The sequence below is a fragment of the Macaca mulatta genome, chromosome 11 (genome assembly GCF_049350105.2).
Source record: "Macaca mulatta isolate MMU2019108-1 chromosome 11, T2T-MMU8v2.0, whole genome shotgun sequence".
Lineage (NCBI taxonomy): Eukaryota > Metazoa > Chordata > Mammalia > Primates > Cercopithecidae > Macaca > Macaca mulatta.
In genome coordinates, this window is record NC_133416.1 from 20,925,943 (window position 1) to 20,950,788 (window position 24,846).

Genomic DNA, 24,846 nt, shown 5'->3' on the forward strand with positions numbered 1-24,846 from the left:
AATTGACACTCTAACATCACAATTAAAAGAACTAGAGAAACAAGAGCAAATACATTCAAAAGCTAGCAGAAGGCAAGGAATAACTAAGATCAGAGCAGAACTGAAGGAGACAGAGACACAAAAAACCCTCCAAAACATCAGTGAATCCAGGAGCTGGTTTTTTGAAAAGATCAACAAAATTGATAGACCACTAGCAAGACTAATAAAGAAGAAAAGAGAGAAGAATCAAATAGATGCAATAAAAAATGATAAAGGGGATATCACCACCGACCCCACAGAAATACAAACTATCAGCAGAGAATACTATAAACACCTCTACGCAAATAAACTAGAAAATCTAGAAGAAATGGATGATTTCCTGGACACTTACACTCTCCCCAGACTAAACCAGGAAGAAGTTGAATCCCTGAATAGACCAATAGCAGGCTCTGAAATTGAGGCAATAATTAATAGCCTACCAACCAAAAAAAGTCCAGGACCAGATGGATTCACAGCTGAATTCTACCAGAGGTACAAGGAGGAGCTGGTACCATTCCTTCTGAAACTATTCCAATTGATAGAAAAAGAAGGAATCCTCCCTAACTCATTTTTATAAGGCCAGCATCATCCTGATACCAAAGCCTGGCAGAGACACACACAAAAAAGAGAATTTTAGACCAATATCCCTGATGAACATTGATGCACAAATCCTCAATAAAATACTGGCAAACTGAATCCAGCAGCACATCAAAAATTTCATACACCATGATCAAGTGGGCTTCATCCCTGGGATGCAAGGCTGGTTCAACATATGCAAATCAATAAACGTAATCCATCATGTAAACAGAACCAAAGACAAAAACCACATGATTATCTCAATAGATGCAGAAAGGCCTTTGACAAAATTCAATAGCCCTTCATGCTAAAAAATCTCAATAAATTCGGTATTGATGGAACATATCTCAAAATAATAAGAGCTACTTATGACAAACCCACAGCCAATATCATACTGAATGGCCAAAAACTGAAAGCATTCCCTTTGAAAACTGGCACAAGACAGGGATGCACTCTCTCACCACTCCTATTCAACATAGTGTTGGAAGTTCTGGCTAGGGCAATCAGGCAAGAGAAAGAAATCAAGAGTATTCAGTTAGGAAAAGAAGAAGTCAAATTGTCCCTGTTTGCAGATGACATGATTGTATATATAGAAAACCCCATTGTCTCAGCCCAAAATCTCCTTAAGCTGATAAGCAACTTCAGCAAAGTCTCAGGATACAAAATTAATGTGCAACAATCACAAGCATTCTTATACACCAATAACAGACAAACAGAGAGCCAAATCAGGAATGAACTTCCATTCACAATTGCTTCAAAGAGAATAAAATACCTAGGAATCCAACTTACAAGGGATGTAAAGGACCTCTTCAAGGAGAACTACAAACCATTGCTCAGTGAAATAAAAGAAGACACAAACAAATGGAAGAACATACCATGCTCATGGATAGGAAGAATCAATATCGTGAAAATGGCCATACTGCCCAAGGTAATTTATAGATTCACTGCCATCCCCATCAAACTACCAATGAGTTTCTTCACAGAATTGGAAAAAACTACTTTAAAGTTCATATGGAACCAAAAAAGAGCCCGCATTGCCAAGACAATCCTAAGTCAAAAGAATAAAGCTGGAGGCATCACGCTACCTGACTTCAAACTATACTACAAGGCTACAGTAACCAAAACAGCATGGTACTGGTACCAAAACAGAGATATAGACCAATGGAACAGAACAGAGCCCTCAGAAATAATACCACACATTTACAGCCATCTGATCTTTGACAAACCTGAGAAAAACAAGAAATGGGGAAGAGATTCCCTATTTAATAAATGGTGCTGGAAATATTGGCTAGCCATAAGTAGAAAGCTGAAACTTGATCCTTTCCTTACTCCTTATACGAAAATTAATTCAAGATGGATTAGAGACTTAAATGTTAGACCTAATACCATAAAAACCCTTGAAGAAAACCTAGCTAATACCATTCAGGACATAGGCATGGGCAAGGACTTCATGTCTAAAACACCAAAAGCAACGGCAACAAAAGCCAAAATGGACAAATGGGATCTAATTAAACTAAAGAGCTTCTGCACAGCAAAAGAAACTACCATCAGAGTGAACAAGCAACCTACAGAATGGGAGACAATTTTTGCAATTTATTCATCTGACAAAGGGCTAATATCCAGAACCTACAAAGAACTCAAACAAATTTACAAGAAAAAAACAAACAACCCCATCAAAAAGTGAGCAAGGGATATGAACAGACATTTCTCAAAAGAAGACATGCGTACAGCCAACAGACACATGAAAAAATGCTCATCATCACTGGCCATCAGAGAAATGCAAATCAAAACCACAATGAGATACCATTTCACACCAGTTAGAATGGCATCATTAAAAAGTCAGGAAACAACAGGTGCTGGAGAGGATGTGGAGAAACAAGAACACTTTTACACTGTTGGTGGGATTGTAAACTAGTTCAACCATTATGGAAAACAGTATGGCGATTCCTCAAAGATCTAGAATTAGAAGTACCATATGACCCAGCCATCCCATTACTGGGGATATACCCAAAGGATTATAAATCATGCTGCTATAAAGACACATGCACTCGTATGTTCATTGCGGCACTATTCACAATAGCAAAGACTTGGAATCAACCCAAATGTCCATCAGTGACAGACTGGATTAAGAAAATGTGGCACATATACACCATGGGATACTATGCAACCATAAAAAAGAATGAGTTTGTGTCGTTTGTAGGAACATGGATGCAGCTGGAAACCATCATTCTCAGCAAACTATCACAAGAACAGAAAACCAAACACCGCATGTACTCACTCATAGGTGGGAACTTAACAATGAGATCACTTGGACTCGGGAAGGGGAACATCACACACCGGGGCCTATAACGGGGAAGGGGGAGGGGGGAGGGATTGCATTGGGAGTTATACCTGATGTAAATGACGAGTTGATGGGTGCAGCACACCAACATGGCACAAGTATACATATGTAACAAACCTGCACATTATGCACATGTACCCTAGAACTTAAAAGTATACTAATAATTTAAAAAAGAAGAAGAAGAGAATGCAAAAAAATAAAAATAAAAACAAAAATAAAAAATCAGAGTGGACTACTCTTAGTAGGCTGTAAGAAATTTGGTTCTCTTATTTTAAACTACTACACTGAACTTTCTCGGTCACCTAACTTATCCAAAATAGAAACTAAATTCAATTTCTTTGAATCTTCAAATTTGAAAGGACTTTCTGCTTTTCTTGATTCAAAAATGTGTTCAAATATATAAAATTAGGAAAAGAAGAAACATTAAACAGAAATTCAATTAATTTAAGAAGTGATTATAATGATACATTTATAATTCTTTCACTTTTGCTTAACTTTATGTTAAAATCATCACATCTTAGAAAGAAAACATCTATAAATATTTTATTCGTATTTTCTGGACTCTGGATTTGTTTCCAAAGACATTCTTTAACTGGCTGTACTTATCAGCTCCCTAAAGGTCCTGTCCCAATCATGTAATATCACATTTTTAACTTGTCTGCCTATTCATTTTTGTATGTTTGCTGTCTCCCACTCACTACTCCCAACTATAATGTAAGCTCTGTGACCACATGAGCTCTGGTCGTCATGATCACCCTCATGATTAGCAGAGTCTTAGTCACTTCCCTGTACCATCAGGGTTTGTGTAGGCATTTAGTATTATACACATTCATTGAATAAATACATAAAATACTTGCCTGAACTATAGCAAATAATTTTTTCTCTCTTGGCTTCAATTGTTGCCCCTCTAAAAATAGAAAAGTTTATCTATTTCCAATTTATTATTATTATTATTATTATTTAGAGACAGAGTCTCACTCTGTCACCCAGGCTGGAGTATAGTGGCGTGATCTCAGCTCACCGCAACCTCCATCTCCTAGGTTCAAGCGATTCTCCCACCTCAGCTTTCCGAGTACCATACAGGCCAAGCTGGTCACAAACTCCCGACCTCTGGTGACCCACCCGCCTCACCCTCCAAAAGTACTAAGATTACAGGCATGAGCCATCGCACGCAGCCTATTTCAATGTTTTTAAAAAATGTGTTTCTCCAAATCACAAGGTTCATTAGAGCTCTCTCAGAGTGTGAAAGGGGAAACCAAAACAAGCAGTGGTCTAGGCTGCCTACTGCCCTCTCAGTAGGGCAAATCATTTTTTATCTGTTTTTTTCCTGGGGGTACATGTTGAGGAAGGAAGATGGTTCTAAGTGAGAGTTTGCTTTAAAAATGTGTACTGCTTTTATGATGTTTTAAAGAAACTTCTAAACTAGATTATTTCCATAAATCTGTCCAGAGTCCAGCTCTGATTTACAGATGATGTTCATAGGTGTGTTTTTGTTATTGTTGTTGTTTAATTTCACATGCTTGGAAAAACACTGAAAGAAATAATTATCCTCTCTGATACTGTATAAACTTTAACCTAGAAGTGATAGCACATGTGTCTTATCAAAAGACAAAAATGCCCTGTGTATCTGGACCAGTCTGTGGACCTTTTACACGGTACCGAAGTACCCATTGTTGATTTCCGGCTGGTGGTCAGGTCTGCTACTTCTTTGCCTGCTTGCCCAATTCAGATCAAATATTGAAACAACCACCCAGTGATGAGGATCAAGTAGAAATACTGTATCTAGAGCAGCTATTCAGTACTTGTTGAGAAACTAAGAAAAATGCTCAGCTATCTTTGATCTTAGTAAGAGTAACCTTGCAGTAGAATGCCTGCTGAATTCATCCTATTTCTGTTCTTACAATGGCGACTTGACTTCAATTACTACTATTGTTGTTATGATTATTATACATTTATTCTAATTTTTATTACAGTAGTTGTTTCACTGATGCTTTTGACAATGACATGAAACTAACTGAAGGTACAGGACTTGAATATCCTTGAAACCAGTTTTGTCTTAAACAGTTGAGAAGGTGCTCTCCCATTTTTCTTAATTGTTTTGTCAAACTGAGCATGTGGGCTAAATAGTATAAAATAAGTAATACTTTTAATTTAGCAGGTATTTGGATTGAGGAAAGTTGAAGTTTTTCATTGGGTTTCATATTTGCCAAATATATTTCAAAAATATTTGGCAAAACATTTTTGGTAAAACGAGTCACGCACCAAAAATATTTATGAAATCTGGAACAATCTGAGCTAGTATTCAAACTGCCTATTTTTGTGAATACCAAGAACAACAACTATTATCACTGAGCAGATATTAATATCACACATTAATTAGGTACTGTTCTAAATTACATCATTTAATTATCACAGTAACCTTGTCAATTGAGTATCATTAGGTACTGTTGAGACTCAGAGAAGTTAAGTCAGAGACCACAAGTCACACAGCCTTCAAATGGTCCAACCATGTTTCCAACTCAGATATAGCCAACTACTTAGCCTATTCTTTGCCTATATTTCAAGGCCTTAAAACTGATACTAGAATTTTTTAATCGCCACAGGCATTACCAGTCCAAGTAAGAGAAACAGAACTGGTAATGAGACGTCCTGAAGCAGAATTTACCATGTAAAAACAGGAGACTTTCTCTTGCTGAATTCCCTATTTATACCTTTCCAGAATTCTTGGGAAAGAAAACAAGCGAGATTCATCAAAAATGTACCATCTCATTACTCTATTTTCCCAATATGTGAAAATAAAAAATCATTACAAAGTAATTAGAAAAGCACTACAATAAGCCAGTTAATTTCTTCTGTTGCTAATTGAAATCAAGAAAACAAGAAAAAAAAGTAAAGCATAAAAATAAGAAGATGAGTTAAGCATTATTGAATTTATCCAACATAAAATACTAACATAGAGGAAAATACTATTGTAGGAACAGTATTAGTATCCTTCTAAAGATAGAGCATGTAAATATTTGATTCATAATTCAAATGAATGATTTTTAAATTCTGGTTGAGTTAATGCCATTTTCTAAGAAATGTGAACAGTAAATACTTGTTCTTTTTTTCTGGTCAGAAACAAAGAAACTTGCTAACCAATTAATTCCAAAGCAATTTCAGTTATCTGCCTTTTAAGCATGATCATCCAACCTCTACTGATGATTTCGGAGACAAAGAAGAGTCTCATTAAGGCAAAGCTCTTAAAACTTTTCTTAAAGGATAATTATGAAGGGAGAATCTCATAAGAACACAAGAACCTAATGGTCCAATGTGAAAAGACTTTTTTTCTAAAGAGGAGCAAAAATGAAAATAACAATAGGAATAAAAGCCACCCATAGATTGTTATAGGCTATTTTAACTTTGGTAGATATTGCCACCTTTTTGGATTATTGCTATAATTGCTTATATCTTAAGTAAGACTGGGTTTTAGAGTCTGACTGTTTTTTGCACCAACAATGTTAGTAGCAGCCAATCTAAACTTCTTACAACAGGATTTTGAAAATTCTTTAGAGATAAATGCTTGAATTACTTAACTAAATAGAATCTCTCTCTCAATCTCACCCCCCCACCCCAATACACACACACACACACACACACACAGACATATACACACACACACACACCCCATTTTTTTCTTACATTTATAATTTATTCCCCCGAGATGAAAAATAACATGGCTTATCAGATAGAAAAGGACTTTGTGGGATGATTCTTAGCTAATGCAACTTTACCAATGATGGGGGTTCAACAACTAAGTTAACTTAGTTATGCAATTATTTTTAAAAAGTAATAATTCAACCAAATTTTTCCCCTTGATCTGAATCCTCAAATCACGATATGATAGAGAAACTCTAGTATTCTCTTAGAGTCTTTCAAAATTCTCAAATATAAATTAATTTAAATCAGTTTGTAATTAATGTCTACATTAATAGATTTTAAGTATATGCATGTATGTATAATATGCAAACTCTTCAGAGATTAAAGGAAATAGCATGTGAAAATGTAATTTCTTAGGATTCTATAATTCCCAAGCTATTACTAGGTTAGTTGGGGCTCATATTCCAAAATTTTAATCAATAAATAAAAGAAATTTTAGGAAGATGGGGTTTATTTATTTAGTAGTATTTAATTCATTTATTCAAGAAATATTAACGGCCTACTCTGTCACAAGGAGAAACTATTGAGCCACAAGGGTGTAAAACTACAGTCCTGTCCTGAAAGAATTTAAAGTCTAGTAGGAGAAAGATGTTTTAAAAAAATTAAAACACAATTTTTAAAAAACACAAAATAACTGTTAATAAGAACAATGAATAGAGGAAAGTACTTCACCCTTACAGGGGTGGATAATGCGTACCTGCCCAAGCCTGAAATCTAAGGAAGCTTTTTTTAGAAAATGTGCTAAGTTGAACATTAAAAGATACACAGATGTTGTATGGACACATCATTTCAGACACAGAAGATGGGGGAAGGCAAAAGCATTCTGGCTTGAGAAAGCTGAGAAGATTCAAGTTACCAAAGGTAGTACTTTATGTTTGGGGTGGAAGAACATGATTGGAAATAAGAGACAAGACTTAAAGACCCGAGAGAGACAAATCATGAAGTGCTCTGTTTGTTATACTAAGGATTTTCTATTTTATCCCGAAGGCTAGGTTATTTTAATCCCTAGAATTAGATTTCATTAGACTAAGTAAAAAAGGAAGGGAGGGTGGGAAAAAATTCACAGGTAACGGGAAAACTGAGTACCAGAAATGAAGGCCTCAGTTAAACTCTGTCAGCAAGGACAGAAAGAAGAAACTAGATTTGAGAGCTATTTTCAAGGTAAACATAATAGGACATGGTAGAAAACTTGATGTTGGGGATGAAGGTGAGAGAAGTGCCAAGGATAACGGCCTCATTTTTAGTTAGGGTGATGGAAGGCTAGCCATCCTATTCATGGAGATAAGTAATTCAGGTGAAGAAGCAGGTATTGGGGAGAATGATGATGAAATCAGACATGTTAAGGTTAAAATGCCTTAGGAAAATTTAAGTGTGCTATCTTATAAATAGATGAACATAGCCTGGATTGAAAAAAAAAAAAAAGAGTTCTAAGTTGGAAACTGTATCAGTCTGCTAGGGTTTCCTAGAATACCACAGATTGGGTGACTGAAACAACAGAAATGTATTTTCTCACAGTTCTGGAAGCTGGAATTTCAAGATCAAGGTGCCAGCAAGCTTGCTTTTTGGTGAGGCCTCTCTTTCCTGGCTTGTAGACAGACACCTTCTCCTCGCGTCCTCACATGGCCTTTCTCTGTGCGCATGTGCTCTCCTGCTCTCTCCCAGTGCTCATGAGGACACCAGCCCTATGGGATTATGTCCCCAATCTTATGACCTCATTTAACCTTAATTACCTTCTTAAAGGCCCTGTCTCTACATTCAGTCACCTTGGGAGTTAGGGCTTTGGCATATGAGTTTTGGGAGAGGACATAATTCAGTCCAAAACAAAAGCATTGATTAAATGACAGGACAGACATGATTATCATCATTTCACAAATGGAAAGGCTGGGGTTGGAAATGTTAAATTGCTTGTGCAGTTACAGAGACAGCATTTGAAATGAAGTGATAGAGTGAACAGGACAAGTATCCCTGCCTATAAGGTACAACCTGAACAACAATAGCAACAACAGCATAACACAAGTCAACAGAAAATTAGCACAAGGATAGGTATATTACACAACATAAGTCAACAGAAAATTAGCCAAGTAGGTTGTGGAGGCCTCAAAGAACAACACTAATTTCTTACTGAGTTTCCAAAATGAATGGGATTAAATGGTGCCAGCCAACTTCAGAGGACAAGTTCTCTCATGACAATGAACGAGAATTTGCAGACATTTTCTCAGGACATCAAACACAACTCCAGATCTTATGGATAATGTCCCAGGGAACCTTTAATACCTTTACAGAATGAGCCTCACTGTTTGTAACTCTGAAGAATGAAGGGAGAAGCACCTGCCCCAGCTGTGATTTGAAGCTGAGGTTCCAGGAAAACTAGGTATTTCAAAGCCAGCTTCGGCTTGCACCTATATACCTGCGTCTCCAGCTGTGTTCAAACACATGAATTGTTCACTGCACAATATGATGATTATCCAGCTTTCACCAGAGGGCTGTGCAAGAACAAAAGGCTCAGGGGTAAAGGAGAATTTTATTATTAGTTTGCTATTCTTATGAAACATTCATATAGCAAAGGAATTGCCTTGCTGTTAAAAGAAATTTTGTTAAGGAAACTTTATGAAAAAGATGCTTACATTGCCTTTAAAGTAACTATACAGGTATTTAGAAGAAAAAATAGAATTTTATTTAAAAAAGGACTGAGTTGGGCACTGAGTTCAGAACCACATTTTCAAAGAGTAAGGAAAACTGTAGACACTTATTGAACTAACTTAAAATTCCATGAGCATGGATTCCAGCATTAATTATATGTCAAGCAAAATGTATTTTATTATGGCACATGTGCTGATGTTGGAGACTTCCCATTTCTTCTCTGCTACATTTTGAGTTATTTTGAACCCCAGGCCCAATTAAAATGGGTAGTACAAGCACATCTGTTGAATGTGCACAGTTCATCAGGATTGTTAGGTTCCCAAATGCAATCAGGTTGTTACTTTCAATGTGGCTTCTTCTCCCATCTACTCTCCCAATGCCACCCACTGCCATTTGTCTAAACAAACCAAGGAAGCCAGACCCTTTGAAACTGTGATGTTAGTCCCACTTTCTCAAGTGAAGAAGGGGTGGAGGAGAAGTGAGTCAGGTGTATGATTTGCATCATCAGAACAGATTCCACAGTTCTATTATTTTTGTAGGCTGTGTAAGGGAGAGAAAAGTGTCCCTGCTTATCAGTATTTCACACAAAGTTATATTTAAGGCTGGGCATGGTGGCTCATGCCTGAAATCCTAACACTTTGGGAGGCCAAGGCCAGATTGTTTGAGCCCAAGAGTTCCACACCAGCCTGGGCAACACAGGGACACCCTACCTCTACAAAAAATTTAAAAATTAGCCAGACATGGTGGTGCATGCCTGTGGTCCCAGTTACTCAGGAGGTTGAGGTGGGAGGTTCAGTTGAGCCTATGAAGTAAAGGCTGCAGTTAGCCATGATCACACCAGTGCACTCCAGTGTGGGTAACAGAGTGAGATCTTGTCTCAAAAAAATACATATATATATACACACACACATACACATACACACACACATACATATATTATACATATATACATATATATATAAATATATCAATGTATGTATGTATAAAATACACACACACATACACACACACACACACACATATATACATACATATAAAGTTGGAATGAAGCCTTTGGAAAGAAAGAAGGCAACCTGGAGAACATGAGACTTCCGAGTGTTAGGAACCAGGAAGCAAGAGAAAAAGATGAAAGAAAAACAGGGCAGGAAGGTGGCAGAAGATAATTCCTCGATTGCATGAGTCTTGGGCTAACCCCTCAGCTGGTATCCATGTTAAAACATCAGGAGGTGGCACAGCACAAGGCTGAAGAGCAAGGGCTGAGGAGTCAGACACGCTTGGATCTGAATCCCCATTCCACTGGGTGGATGACTTTGGGCAATTTATTCCACCTCCATGAATCACAGTATCCTCATCTGTGAGAAGGAGGAAATCAGATGACCTGGAGCTGAGGTAAGGAGTGACTAAAACAGCCACGCAAAATGCTCGGAAACACCTGGCACAGAGTAAATGCTTGATAACTTCATAAAAGAATAAAATTACAGAGCCCTGGAACTGGAAGGCAGCTTACTAAACCTCACCAATGCCAACATTTGACAGAGGAGGAAGGTGAAGAACCAAAGCATGCAGGTTCTTGCCAGAGTTGGTGAAAGTAGAAAACAGTCTTTCAAATCATGTTTCAATGGATTTTAGAACACAGAATATGGTGCTTTGCAAGGAGCCCTGAGTTGTCCAGAACGCTAGGCTCTTGTCATAGGTCTTTGGCCAAGTTTCTCTATCACTCAGTGTCCTCACCTAATAAATGTAAGGGTGGGAGAAATCACCTCAAAGTATTGTTCAGCTCCATGCTCTTGTAATATTCTTCCACTGAGAATATGAGTAAAATTACACTCAGGGAATGTGTTCAGCTGGAGTGGGAAGGACAGGGACTATTTGGAAGCTCAGGATGCCACAGAAGAGAACAGAACAAGGTGAAGATTTTGACAAAGGAAAAGTGGCTGGAGCTAAGGCTTTCTTGGGGATCAGGAAAGGAGAAAACCAGAATGAGCAAAAAGGGAAGTGGGATACAGAAGGGCCTCATAGATAGCTGTGTCTTCCAAAGTGTGCCCAGGGCTAAAATTCCACCTGTTTCTTTTGTTTATATAATTAACAAGCACATATGGAGTGTAGTGGTGGAGGGAGAGGGGGGTTACTATTAAGCTATTCACGGCAAAGTGCTTAATTTAGAAAAATGATAAATAAAATAACTTTACACTAAAGCAGTAAGTGTATTTTGTAATGCAAAGAGGACAGTCCCTTCTCTTAAACCCCATTATTTGATAAATTTAACATGTGAACATGTTACATGTTAACATGTGAGTAGGCTGGAACATGTGACCATATGTTACATGTTAACATATGAGTAGGCTGGAAGGAGTTTTATGTATTTACATGTAGGCTTGAGGTAGGAGACAAGACTTAACTCCAGAGGTGGGGCTCAGACACTGGACCAAGTTAAGGACTAGCTAAAACAAGAATGGGGCAGAAGCAGCTTTCTGTAATTGTGTGTGCCATGTCAATTTGCCATTGCCATGACAACACCCAAATGTTACTGCTCCTCTCCATGGCAACAACCCAATGACCTGAAAGTGACCATACCACTTCTAAAAATTTCTGCATAATTCACCCCTTAATTTGCGTATAATTAAAGGTGGATATAAATACGACTGCAAAGCTGCCTCTGAGCTGCTACTCTGGGCTCACTGCGTACGAGTAGCCCTGCTCTGCGAGGAGCAATACCTCTGCTGTTGCTCTACATTGCTGCTTCGATAAAAGTTGCTAACACCTCTGGGTCACCCTTGAATTTTTTTTTTTTTTTGAGACGGAATCTCACTCTATCACCAGACTGGAGTGCAGTGGCACAATCTCGGCTCACTGCAAGCTTTGTCTCCCAGGCTCAAGCAATTCTCCTGCCTCAGCCTCCTGAGTAGCTTGGACTACAGGTGCCCGCCACCATGTCCAGCCAATTTTTTGTGTGTTTTTAATAGAGACAGGGTTTCACCATGTTGGCCAGGATGATCTTGATCTCTTGAGCTCATGATCAGCCCACCTCGGCCTCCCAAAGTGCTGGGTTTACAGGCATGAGCCACTGCACCTGGCCTGACTTCTTCCCTGTGTGAAGCCAAGATCCCTGCCAGATTAAACCCCAATTTGGGGGCTCATGTATCCTGCATCAGGCTCCTGGGTTGACCATGTTTTTCTGTGAGATGAATGCAAGGAGCTCTGATTTCTTATTACAGGTGCAGGAAACTTCAGGGAAACTTATCTGCTCAACATAGTTTTTTCCCTCCATAGCTACCAGTTGACCCTGAGTGCAACACTGCTGTGTAACAGTACTCGTCATTGTAGGTGTTTGCACAAACAGATACCATCTGTGACTAATTTTAAGCTTATCATTAAATATGTGACTGACCATAACTGTTAAGGGTTTTACTAAATATCATGACAAACAACTAATTATGATATAAATATATACCTATATACTCATATATATGCAGTGTTAATAACCTATTGCTAAAGACACAAGGTTTTTTTTAAATACAATTCATTGCTTAGCCATGCTCATCCACAAATGAAACCAAACAAAATAAGCCCTGATCTGGAGCAGTAAGTGGTGGCGAGGGAATAAAGAGAGGCAAAGAGAATGATCTCAGCCTAACTCTCAAGAGTTTTGGGTCAAGGTTCCCCAAAATCCTACTGCCCCAGAATAAGATCCCCCTTATTCTGCATCTTAGGGTTTTCTCGCCTGAAATGCAATCAGGACATTTCCTGAAGCTGCACTTCTTTCTGACTCTTAGGTTTTTAACTGTCTCAGCTAGTTTTTATTAAACCGATTGAGTATAGTACGTCTCAAAACTTTTAACGATTTTAAAAATACTACCTTTTCTCTTTCACATTCCCTAATTAAAACCAGGCTAGATTCTATCGTTTCCTTGTATATATTTTTAGACAACAAAAAATCTTCAACCCATCTTGTCCAATTTAGAACTTCATTTTCTCCTCTAACTTGACAGATACCTCACCCACCCCATCCACCTCCCACCCTCGCACCCCTAGACTCCAGTACTAGCCAAGATCTAGCTTGGGAATAGAAGATATGATCTATTATTTCACTCTTCTTCTCCTTCTCTTTTGGCTGTACCTTTTCTTAGCTATGAGTGAGAGGAAAAGAGAAAGAGAAAAGTGACACTCACACTTGATAGGGCAAGCGATTGCAGTCCCCTCTCTGTGAGCTCAGATCCTCCACCAAGGCCCCTGTAGCTTCGTGGTCAAAGCTGTTTACCTTGGGGTTACCATGGGTGAGTTCTTTGGGAAGCCTTGGAGAACCTCCCCACCAGGAGATCTGGCTCTGGCTCAACCTCTACCTATACAAAGAGTGGATCACATATAACTACCTTTTATAAGTTTATTTAAACCTTGAGTAACATCCACCCCACAAACCCCTGTTTTGTCAAACTGCAGGGGTGCAGGAATGCAGGTTGCTCCTTTGCCACGCCTTTGCTCCATCCTGGTCTTGCTTTTTCTTCATGTTCACAGAAGCCTAGAGAAAATCAACAAACTCTCTTTCAGAGCAGAAGTCTAAACTGGGGTAACAGTCTCTTACTGCATACACTCAAATCACTATAAATGGCTCAATTTGAGCTTCCTTCCCCACTGGACTTGGAAAGGTTAAGTGGACATTGTGGACTCACTCTATTCCTCACTGGGCTAATGACTCATGACTCTCAAACACCCCCACCTGTAAATATATGGAGGAGATAATGCTTGTTGTACCATAGCCATTTTATCTATTTCCTGACAAGCCTTGAAGAGTTATCTGACCCCCAATTGGTTTTTCATTTACTTGTTTTTGTCTTCTTGTTGTCAATTTTTGCCACCCTTTTGAAATATAGGGTAACTATTATCTCTTCACTCTTAGGTCTTGGTAGCCAACTCCAGGGCAACAAGGGAAAGTAACACTCAATATGCTAATACAGATGCTTCCTCATCCAAAGCCATTGGCCCGTTTTCAGGCATTTCAGTCCTCAGATATTACCAATAGGGTAGAGCTGAAGTTTTTAGGTCCCAAGAACAGCCACATGTACCGTCTCCTTCACTGCCCTCAGCCATCAGACCCTTTGTTTCGCCCTGTGTTATGTAAGCCCTAAAAAAGTTTGTTTGCCACTTATTACTACAACATTTTCACTCAGAGAGCATCTCCTATCAGATACTCAGACATGTGGCTAGACAAAGCAACAGATGGTACATAGGCCTATTCACACTTTTAAATGAGTCAAGAAGTATGTTAGTAGTAATAAAATAACAATAAAATTTTAGCAATGTCACAGAATATACATGTCCAAATAAGCTGGATCAAATCATTTTTGGAATACCTTTTGGGACTTTTTATGATCCATGAAAAAAGACATGTTAATTACTTTTACAGTTTTTTGATCTGAAATATTGTACTCAAATTGACTATTCATCTAATTCACCAGACTTGGCTCCAGATGACTTTTATTTATTTTCAGTAATTAGATTTGCCCCAAAATATCCTCAGGGATACCCCCCGAGAATGTTTAAAAAATGTGCTTTCCATTCTAAAGGCAACTCAAACAAACAAGTGGAAAAAGAAAAGAAAGACAAAGAAAGTTGGCATATTCATTAGTTTTTACCATAGCAACAAACAGCCCCACAGTTTCAGTGGCTTATGGCAACAGAGTTTATTTCTCATTCATGTAGGACTCAGGCTGCAGACTTGCTGTCGTCCTGCTTGGCTCCACCTGACTCTGTGCATCAATGCTCAGCTTGGCTCCACATTGTCTTCTCATTCCAGGACTAAAGGAACAGCCCCTTACGGGGACATGCTGTTCTCCCGGAAGAAAGCAGAAGCCAAATTAAACCAAACCAGAGGCCAGACCAAATCACAATAACCCATGTAAAGCATCTCCGTGGTCATGAGTATAGTTTGCATCCAGTCACATTCTGCTGACCAAAGCGAATCACATGACCAACCTGACAAGGGATGAAGAAGTAAATTCTACCTACAGGAAGGTACTGGAAGCCACATGACAAAGAGTCTAGATGTATAATCTTCTACAGAGGAGAAAACATGGAGCTGGGAACAATAATGAAATCTACCACACGGTGTGGGAACAGTGGGAACATCATGAGTATATAACATTCCAAAGAGACTGCTTTGGAAATTATCAGAATGATTAACCTCATAAATTATGGTAGGGGTATAAACCAAGTCAGCTTCATGCCTTATGGGCTCCTGTCATAAATTTAAGGTTCTAAAAATATATACAACATCTAGGGTATTGTTTTAATCATTTTCTGAACTCGTTTCCTTTGTGAATAGTTTTATATTTGAGTTGTTACGAAGTAGTTTATTGATAAACATATATTGCAGAATACTGATTGGAAAGTGCATATCTGCAGACTTGCCCTATATAATGCTCTTTATATGCAAAAGTCAACAGTTAGTGCTGCTATTTCTGAAAGAGCAAATCAATATTCTAAAAATGGGCTAGTCAGAAAAAATTATCTTTGCAAGGATTGTATAACATATCAAGTTCCTCAGTTGAGGAAAATACTAAATAAATCTCTTAGCCACTAAGAGGTAAAATAAAGTTGCTAATGCTAAATAGGCATGCTTTTCATTTCTTAGCCACACTATTAAAATCTTAAAATTAACAATTATATTTTAGGTATTGAATTGTAGTCTTTATTTGTCCCAGAGTCCTAAATACACTTGAAAAAGTCATATTCTGGAAGCCACCTGTGCTCACTAAAAATCCGTCTCCTGATCCACATACCTCAGCCCAAACAAAGTAGCAAAATATACAAGATGAAATGGGAAGGGGAAGCCCTGGAGTGATCTGAAATCACTCATCTCTATCATGTAGCTGAATTCTTTTCTGTTACTGGATGTTGTTTCCTCTCTTGACCCACAGAAAATACACAAGTGAGTAAAATTCTAGGACAGTCCCTGAGATGTGCAATATCCTGCTGTTGAAAACTAAAATTAAGGCCTGGATTGAAGGAGTTTATGAGGCAAAGAGGGGTGGGATGGTGTGATTACTCTGTTCTGTCCTGCTGGTAGACTGATGGAATATGAACTATTTGTACTTTTCCTGCGGCTCTAGCAAGTCCCTCATCATGTGACCAGAAGCAACTACATGCATGAAGAAATGTAGAAAAGTTCTAATTTTCAAGAAAATCTCCATTCTATGCTAGCTGAGGTTGGTGACTATCTCTGTATTTCTGAGTCCACTATAATTCACTTCACTTAAATACCTCCGTGACATCCTATAAAAAATTTGCTCAGTCACCTGGATTATGTTTCTTTCCCTCTTCCTTACTGCCTACCACACTTAATACTGTCAAAATCTTCTTTAATCATCTAGATTTTATGCATTCATCCTCATTTTAATGTTGTCATAACTTACACTTTATGAAGCATTAAGGTATGTGTACAAAATAATACCAAATTGAATCACAGCTGGATATTGCAGACATTAGGGTAAACAGGTCTCTGGCATTTTAAGATTTACCTCACAGTTCGTGCAAAATCACATTGCCTGCATCTTAAAAGCCCAGTCTTTTAATAGCAAGTCTTACTTGATACTTCTTAGTCCCTTGACCTTAAACTTTTTATTTTTAAACATTTTTGGCATAAGCAATATTGCCTCTCCCAGGTTACGGCATCTTTTGAAAAGGATTTCTGTAATCCTTAAAAAAGAGTGGCCAGCTATTTTCTACAATCTTATAGACAGAGGCAATAGATAAAAACTACAATATTTAGGATTTACTGCTTCCTTATAGTGAAAGTCACTGACACAGAACTGAGTAACCTTCCAACCAAAACTTCGTAGTTCAACCTTTTCCATAGTTGTTTAAAATTAAGGGGCATGTTAATTTCCCTTGTCGTTTAAAGTTTCTGTGCCCGAAAATACAGGAATAGAATAATTGACCTCTCGTGTTCATCTCCAGCACTCTATGATTTCAATTCTGCAGTGTACAAAAACAAACTCTTTACACGTCAAGTAAAAAGCCATGGATCTTGAACCACATCTCACCAGGAGAACATGTAATCTTGGCAGGGATGCAGGGTTTGAATAAGGTATATTCTCCAAGGAAAATAATCACAACTGAATACACTGAGTTTTCTCAGCTTTTATGTTTTTTAGGATGTGGTCACTCTTCCCTGCTCGGTTTTAGGATGTAACTATCCCCTGCTCATTTTTATTTTGAGCAAGGAATCAAACTGAGTTTTTCCTCCTTGAACCAGCAAGAAGCAAATACATTGCCCATAAGAGAACAAGTTCATTTCAATAGAATAAAGAATAAGAGTATTATATGTACAAATTAACTAAACAATTCTGACAATCCCTATAACTCCAACCCTAAAATATATTATTTCTTTAATTATTTTGGTAAAAAATTATTGATTTTGTCTGTGCAAAATGACGATTCTTTTTATCATGTATGTAGCAGTTGGATAGTCATAGAGTTATATTTATGTACTAGATCAGTTTAAAAATACTTTAAAAAAGTACTCGGTTTTTTTTTTTTTAAGTATTTTTAAACTGATCTAGTACACACTAGAATTAAGAGGACTGAAAGGAGAAAAGATGTGTTGTGAATTGAAATGAAGAAAAGCAGATCTCTTATTGATTCTTCACTCTTGGAATCTCATTAACTATCAGATGGAACTTGATGACTGTCAATGAATAAACAACATTTTCTCCATTCTAGGCTGTTAAACTGCCCAAAGCCACCAAATACAGATTAGTTTGAAATGCACTTATTGTTCCAGCTGGAGGTGGTTAAAAAAATCAGCTTTAGATACAAGAATTTTTTTCTCTCTCTTTCCTTCAGGCTGCTAAAGGATGCAGAAAATGAAGCTTATTTTAAAAGCTGGTATCAGAAGCTACTAGCTGCTCTCCAATTCTGTGCAGGTAAAGCCTTGAGTGATGAGTTTTCCAAGGAGCAGAAACTTATCAAAATTCTGGGAGATATTGGGGAAAAAGTCAAGTCTGCCAATGACCATCAAAGACAGGTTTGTTGAAATATTAATCTTCAGGTAGTAATTCTTTTAACTTTGGTTTACATTAAGTTTTAATTTCATTGTTTACAAAGCAAATTCGTTGACTACACTAGATATAAGACACTTAAATCAATTACTTTAGTCAAGTTTTTTTGAGATACTAATCTTGAGGTAGTAATTTTTTTAACTTTGGTTTAAATTAAGTTTTAATTTCATTGTTTACAAAGCAAATTCCTTGACTACACTTAGATGTAAGATACTTAAATCAATTACTTTAGTCAAGTTTTTTTTCCTACTGTTCTTAAGTTAATGATAATGTCAATCATCAGGACATGGTTTTTTGACCTAAATAGCCATGGGACACACAAACAGAACCTGAAAAGAAAAGACCAACTTTATAGGCAGTTTGACTAAACAAGCCTGATAAAGTCATTGCGTCAATATGGTGGCACAATTCAGACTCATGGAGAAATACATGAGGAGATGTTTTAGGGCACTTTTGTTGTTGTTGCTCAGCAAAGAACATTTTTTATGCAACAAATAAGATGAATTAAATGAAATAAATCAATGGCCTTAAGAACAGTAATACTTTTTATACTAAGATCTATGGATACTAGTCAAAATATGTGCCTCCTTCTCAATGTTTATAATAATGGACCTGGCTATTATTTTTCTTGGAAGAATATTTGCTCTTTTTAATTATCTGCATCACTAGTTCCCTATACTGATATACACCATTAAGTAGTTTCTCTCAAGTTCAACATTCTAGATGCAGGGAGAGAGCGGACATTCATTCATTGTATTGAGAATATTATTCAATAATAATTAACTACCTACTTTAGGGGTTAAGGATAGAAAGATGACCAAAACATGAGTTTTGTCCTCAAAGGAACTCAGTTTCTCTCCACTTATAATCTAAAATCAACAAGAATTTTCAACAAAATGATATAAAAATAGTAGTAGGCAAAGTGTCCCAGAATTCTTTCTCAGCCCAGGATTTTTCTTGCTGGAAGTCTCTTCGTTTAGTAGAAGTGCCAGAAACTATGCTACTTCACCTTCCTGGGAGAAAATGGAAAATAAAAAAGCAAAAGTTTGGAATTTATTCTTAAATGGGCGGTATATAAACTCCAGTACACAGTGGAGCCTTAAGGCATATAACAGGATAAGCAATGCAAAAAAAAAAAAAGTTCTATGATTTTTTAAATGTTACTATAAGTTCTTTAATTATTTTCTAATGGTAGACAAAAAGTTGATGGCAAGTTAAATAAATTGATTTAAAATTTACAGAAGTTTGTGTGAAGGTTTGGTCTTTATCTCTTACGTTTTAAAATCCTTCACATGTTTTTAAAATCCTTCACATGTACATTATAGTTAAATAATGCTGGCACTTTTTTTGATCATTTGCTTCAAGTACCAGAGTGATACTGACATTATTCACTCAGGTAAATATGCTTATCTTGCCTTGACTGGCTGCTTTTGTGATAACATCTCTTTACATAGGAAAACAGGAAGAGGAAAAGGAAGAGGTGGGAGAGGCATTTATAATTTCTCACAATTTAAGAAATAATAATTTCTCACGATTTAAGTTACTAATAGCTGTTTTTCCACTTTAAAAAGCGCTAATTAAGCATAACTATATGAACTGGGAAGAGATTTTACTTAAATGAAGGGAGCATAGAGTCCTCTCCATGATATCCACCTGGTAAACCCAAGTATAGATGAGGCAAAGGAGAACAACCACACACAGAGGGCTGTAATGAATTTTTGTCTTTCCACTTTGCTCTTCTGGATTCTGGGAGCTGTGGATTCTATTATTTGCCAATAAGCCAGGAGTAAAAGCTAAGAAACTCTTGAGAGCTGAGTGAACATTATTAATATGATATCCTTGTCTTCTGCATTGGGCTCAAAAAGTTTCTTTTTTAATTTTCAATTTTAAAATGAGCAAAAAAAAAAAAATTCTACCATAGTTACCTCATGCTAGCAAATAGTAAGTCTTTCTAATTTACTCTTTCTAACTACTTTTTGGTATCCATTAACTATTCCCCCTGCCTCCTGCTGCACTGACGACCCTTCTCAGCCTCTAGTAACCATCCTCCTACTCTCTGTCTCCATGAGTTCAATTGTTTTAAATTTAAACTGTCACAGCTAAGTGAGGACATGTGATATTTGTCTTCTTGTGTCTGGCTTATGTCACATAACATAATGACCTCCAGTTCCAACCATGTTGTTGCAAATGACAGGATCTCATTCTTTTTTATGGTTGGATAGTACTCCATTGTGTATATGTGAAAGTGGACTAAAAGAAGCTTTGTTTGTTTTGTGATGAACTGTTATTATTTCCTATCTCTTTCGTCATAGGATGCACAATTTAAAGGTGTTTTTTGTGATATCTGACCTGCCATGAGTATAGTGGAGTGTAGGAGGGAGGAAATATCAGAAATATACCCATTGACGTCCAGTAAACTATTTGTTCCTGCATATTATTATTTCTGACAATTATTACACAATTGATTTTTGTCATTGTTGTTACTATTGTATGTAATTTTTTTTGTAAAATGCACTATTACTATTGAGTGTAATTTTGAGAGTCACAAACTCAGATTTCAGGAAATTATCAGAAAAGGATCATGTTAATAATTACATAAAGCAGGGTTGGCTACGCAGGTCAAGTCCAGCCCTTTATGTTTTGTTTAAACAGTACAGTGCTTTGACTGTTTTTTATTTTCAGTTGAATTTGAGGTCCTTTAGAAAGGGCATGTATGCTTTAGTTTCCCATTTCTCCAACATGCCCTATTGTCTTTAGCCCACTGTCTTCTCATGCCTGAATACATCACCTGCCTGACCCCAAAGTCATCCAAGTGTGCAACCCTGAATTCAGGAATTCATTTAATCAATAGAAGAAAATTATAACCTGAAGGAAAAGTCAAGTTCTTTACATTTTCTTAAATCCTTTTTCTAATGATTTTTCACAGGAGGTACTGAAGAAAGAAATTGGCAGACTAGAAGAGTTCTTTCAAGATGTAAATACTTGTCATCTTCCTCTGAACCCTGCCCTGTGTATAAAAGGGATTGATCATGATGTAAGTCAACTTATTCCTCAGATCAATTGAATATTTCTGTTTCGTATAGTTTAGTTCACTGTATATGTTTGAAATGGCAAAAAGAATTCATAAGCTGACATTGCAGTTATTTTAAGGAAAAAGTAATTGAATCCATTTACATTGTGTTTTCCCTTCGATACACTATGACTAGTTGGGACCACATTGGCCTTATCACATGGTTTGTTTATTTGGAAACAAATTATCCATCAATTCAGTGAAAAAAAATAGAGGAGCATAGAGGAACATATCACTGGGTTAATTTCTTGACTCATTAAAAATGATTGCTTTGGTGACCCCATGCAGGCTGGGTATAATTTCGTGGTTTATTTAGACTATGTGCATAACCATACCTAGTACACGAACATTAATCATTAACTACAACATTTCTATTTTGATTCAATTTAAAATTTATTGATTCTAATATGTCAGTATGTCATATAGTTTGTGATTTTACTCACGCCTGGAAAGCCCATCTTGGCATTGTCAGACTCACAACTTCCTAAACCTTCTCTTCCTAATCCTCTGTCATATGGTACCTCTTCAGTCACCCTTCTCTGACTTAGAATCATTCTTTCTCCCTTGTTCCTGATAAGCTTTATTATCTTCCTTCTCAAAAGCCCAAGAGTACAAAAACACTAACAGAGAAAATTATGAATATGTTCGATTTAAAAGTGAAGAGGTTAAGCTACCATGCATGGACAATAAATGTTACTTAACCGAAGTCATAAGACAGTCAAGAAAACAAGCCCAATAATTAGGTGAAAAATTAGACCATTATTACCGTTGCTAAAAACTTGATACCATCATCTTTATCACTTTGCCACAAGTAAGACTCGTTGCAAATTTTTTGATACATTTAATAAATACATTTTGAAACATAACAAAATAAAGCTTCAAATTCCTTAAACTGAGATATGTCTGTCTAGGCTGAAATCCAAATCGTTACTAATTTTCAAAAAATTGCCCAACTTTTTCATCATCAGCGGCATTCTTGACTAATGCTGAGCATATGTAGGAACTCAGCATTTCAAGGACACTGTACCTTAATGTAGAAAGAACAACAGGGATCACTGAGTCCTCGTGGGTTTTTTTGTTTGTTTGTTTATTTGTTTGTTTGCTTTTGTTTTTGCTTTATTGGCTTGTTGTTTTAAAGAAGAAGAGTTTTTTTTTGTTTTTTTTGGTTTTTTTTTCACTTAAAGTTACATATAAGTTTGGCATGTGCAGGTGCACCGACTGGGCCAGGGGTCAGCTGCCCAGGAGTCACCACCCCTAGTAATGCAGGTGGGACCACACTCCTTCTCTACAGCACCCTACGGTTAGCAGTACTTTTCCTGCAGAAACTGTCCCAAGTAGAGCCACCCTCTGGTTCCATTTACTCTGACTAGCTATGCCTGGCACAGGGTTGGGCACCTATGGGTACAACAATGAACAGGACAGACATGGTCAGGTGACAGCATCTTGGGAAACATTTTAATCTATCCTCCAGTCCCATTGAACAAAGAAGTGAGAAACCTTACAGTTGAAATGAGTATGGAAAATCTCTCTGTTTCAACAGAAACCTTATCAACTACTGGAGAATCCACACTGGGGAGAATCCTTATAAGCATGATGAATATGGCAAGGCCTTCATTCAAAGTAAATGTCTTATTTGACATCAGAGGGTCATATAAAAACTTATTTAAATGGAAGCAGTTTGGAGAAACCATCTATCAGAGCTCTTAATTTGTTGACTATGAGAAAATTCATACCTTTTGAATGCAGTGTGACAAGGCATTTGGTCTGAGTAAATGTCTTATTCTGTGTCAGAGAGTTCACACATGCCAAAAGCCCTATGAATATGATAAGCATAGAAATCTGTAGTCAAAACTCATGCCTCATTATACACCAGAGAATTCACACTGTTGAGAAACCCTACAAACATAATGAGTAGGGGAAGATATTCAGTTATAAGCCAGTCTTGTGGTACATCAGCGAACCCATTGTGGGGAGAAATCTTATAAATGCAATGACAGTGTGAAAGCTATTATATGATTGTGTGAGCCATTATAGCTCACAAGTGATTGTGCACCAGAGAGTTCACATTGGAAAGGAGCCCTATGAATGGAGTGAGCAGGGGAAAGCCTTTAATCAGCTTCTGTCACCGTCAGTCAATTATACTGGGGAGAAGCACTAAGGTCTGGCTCAATTCGTTTCTTAAAGCGTGGCTTTCAAAGGCAACGAGCAAGGGGCTCAGGTCTGAGCTAAACTGTCTTTATAAGACAAACTCTCAACCTTTGCCTTCCACCCCTACCCACAAACCATTAATCACAATGAGCCATTCCCTATTTTCTTTTAAATCACTAAAGGATGGACCAAGTGGGAGAGTGGGAAGAACTGAATGCAATTCTTCCCCACTACTTAGGGAAAACAAGGACCAGATATTTCATTTACTTACTGGTTTCTTTTTCAACTAATTTTTAGATCTCTGTCATTGATGTGTGCTTCTCAAGGACAGAGATCATATCTTCCTTTCTTCTAGCTTTTCTATCTTATTATACCATCTACATAAAATCCTCCTCTAAGACTCTGACTAATTCTTACGTCTATGGGCATTCCAATCTACTTTGTAACTATCACTCTAATCTAATATCTTATCATTTGCCTTTTTCTATCTAGAAAATCCTTGTTTCTGCCTATTTGCTAATCTATGTCCCTCACAATCTTCAAGATCTAGTTAACCTCGGAAAAATTTTTTCTTAAAATGTGACTTCATTCAATGGTGATAAACTGCCTTGTGAATTATTTTCAACTTAATGTGTGTGCATTTATATATGTACATATATGCATGTATATACGTATATATATAAATGCAATGATTGTGTGAAAGCTGTTAGGGTTGATGTGCGTGTGTGTGTATATATATATACATATATATAAAACCAAATTTAATAGGCTTTGTGAGGATAGATATAGTGTTTCTTTTTTAGCATATAATGTGCATACTAGTTGTTGAATACATGTTTTTGACAATTACTCAAATATTTACTGCATGTGAAAACCAAGATGTGAAACAATAAAAGCAGAATATCTCCAGGTGATAGTTACAAAGATAGGCTAAGCCTTGCCTTTAGCCTCCCTGGACTTGGGATAACTCAAAGAGATCCCTGCAAATTCCATGAGCAGAATTTAAAAACCACTGATCTATACTCATTTCTTGCCTAATAGAGAATTTGCTAATTCAATACCATGATATATGGTCACGTGATCCCTAATTAACTGACTTTTGCAACAGAATTTTATTGCTTAACAAGCATCCTCACCCATAAAAATATAAAACATCTATTTTTATTTATAGATAAAACATCTGTATTTATCTATAAAATATCTACTTCTTAACTGACCTATCAACACAAATCTAACCGAATTTCTAACTAAACAAACCCTTGTTTACTGAATCAATTTGAATTTTCAAATTGAAAATA

At 37.0% G+C, this 24,846-nt stretch overlaps 1 protein-coding gene across 9 annotated transcripts in view; it reads left to right on the plus strand.

Moving 5' to 3' along the window:
- The window catches only part of PIK3C2G (phosphatidylinositol-4-phosphate 3-kinase catalytic subunit type 2 gamma), a 423,460-nt gene that overhangs the window by 236,883 nt on the left and 161,731 nt on the right, over positions 1-24,846 (plus strand). For all 9 annotated transcript variants that reach the window (XM_028829285.2, XM_028829284.2, XM_028829283.2 and 6 more), the window contains 2 exons: positions 18,116-18,296; positions 21,257-21,364. In XM_028829285.2, the coding sequence (XP_028685118.2) occupies positions 18,116-18,296; positions 21,257-21,364 (289 nt within the window). The remainder of the gene's footprint in view (positions 1-18,115; positions 18,297-21,256; positions 21,365-24,846) is intronic.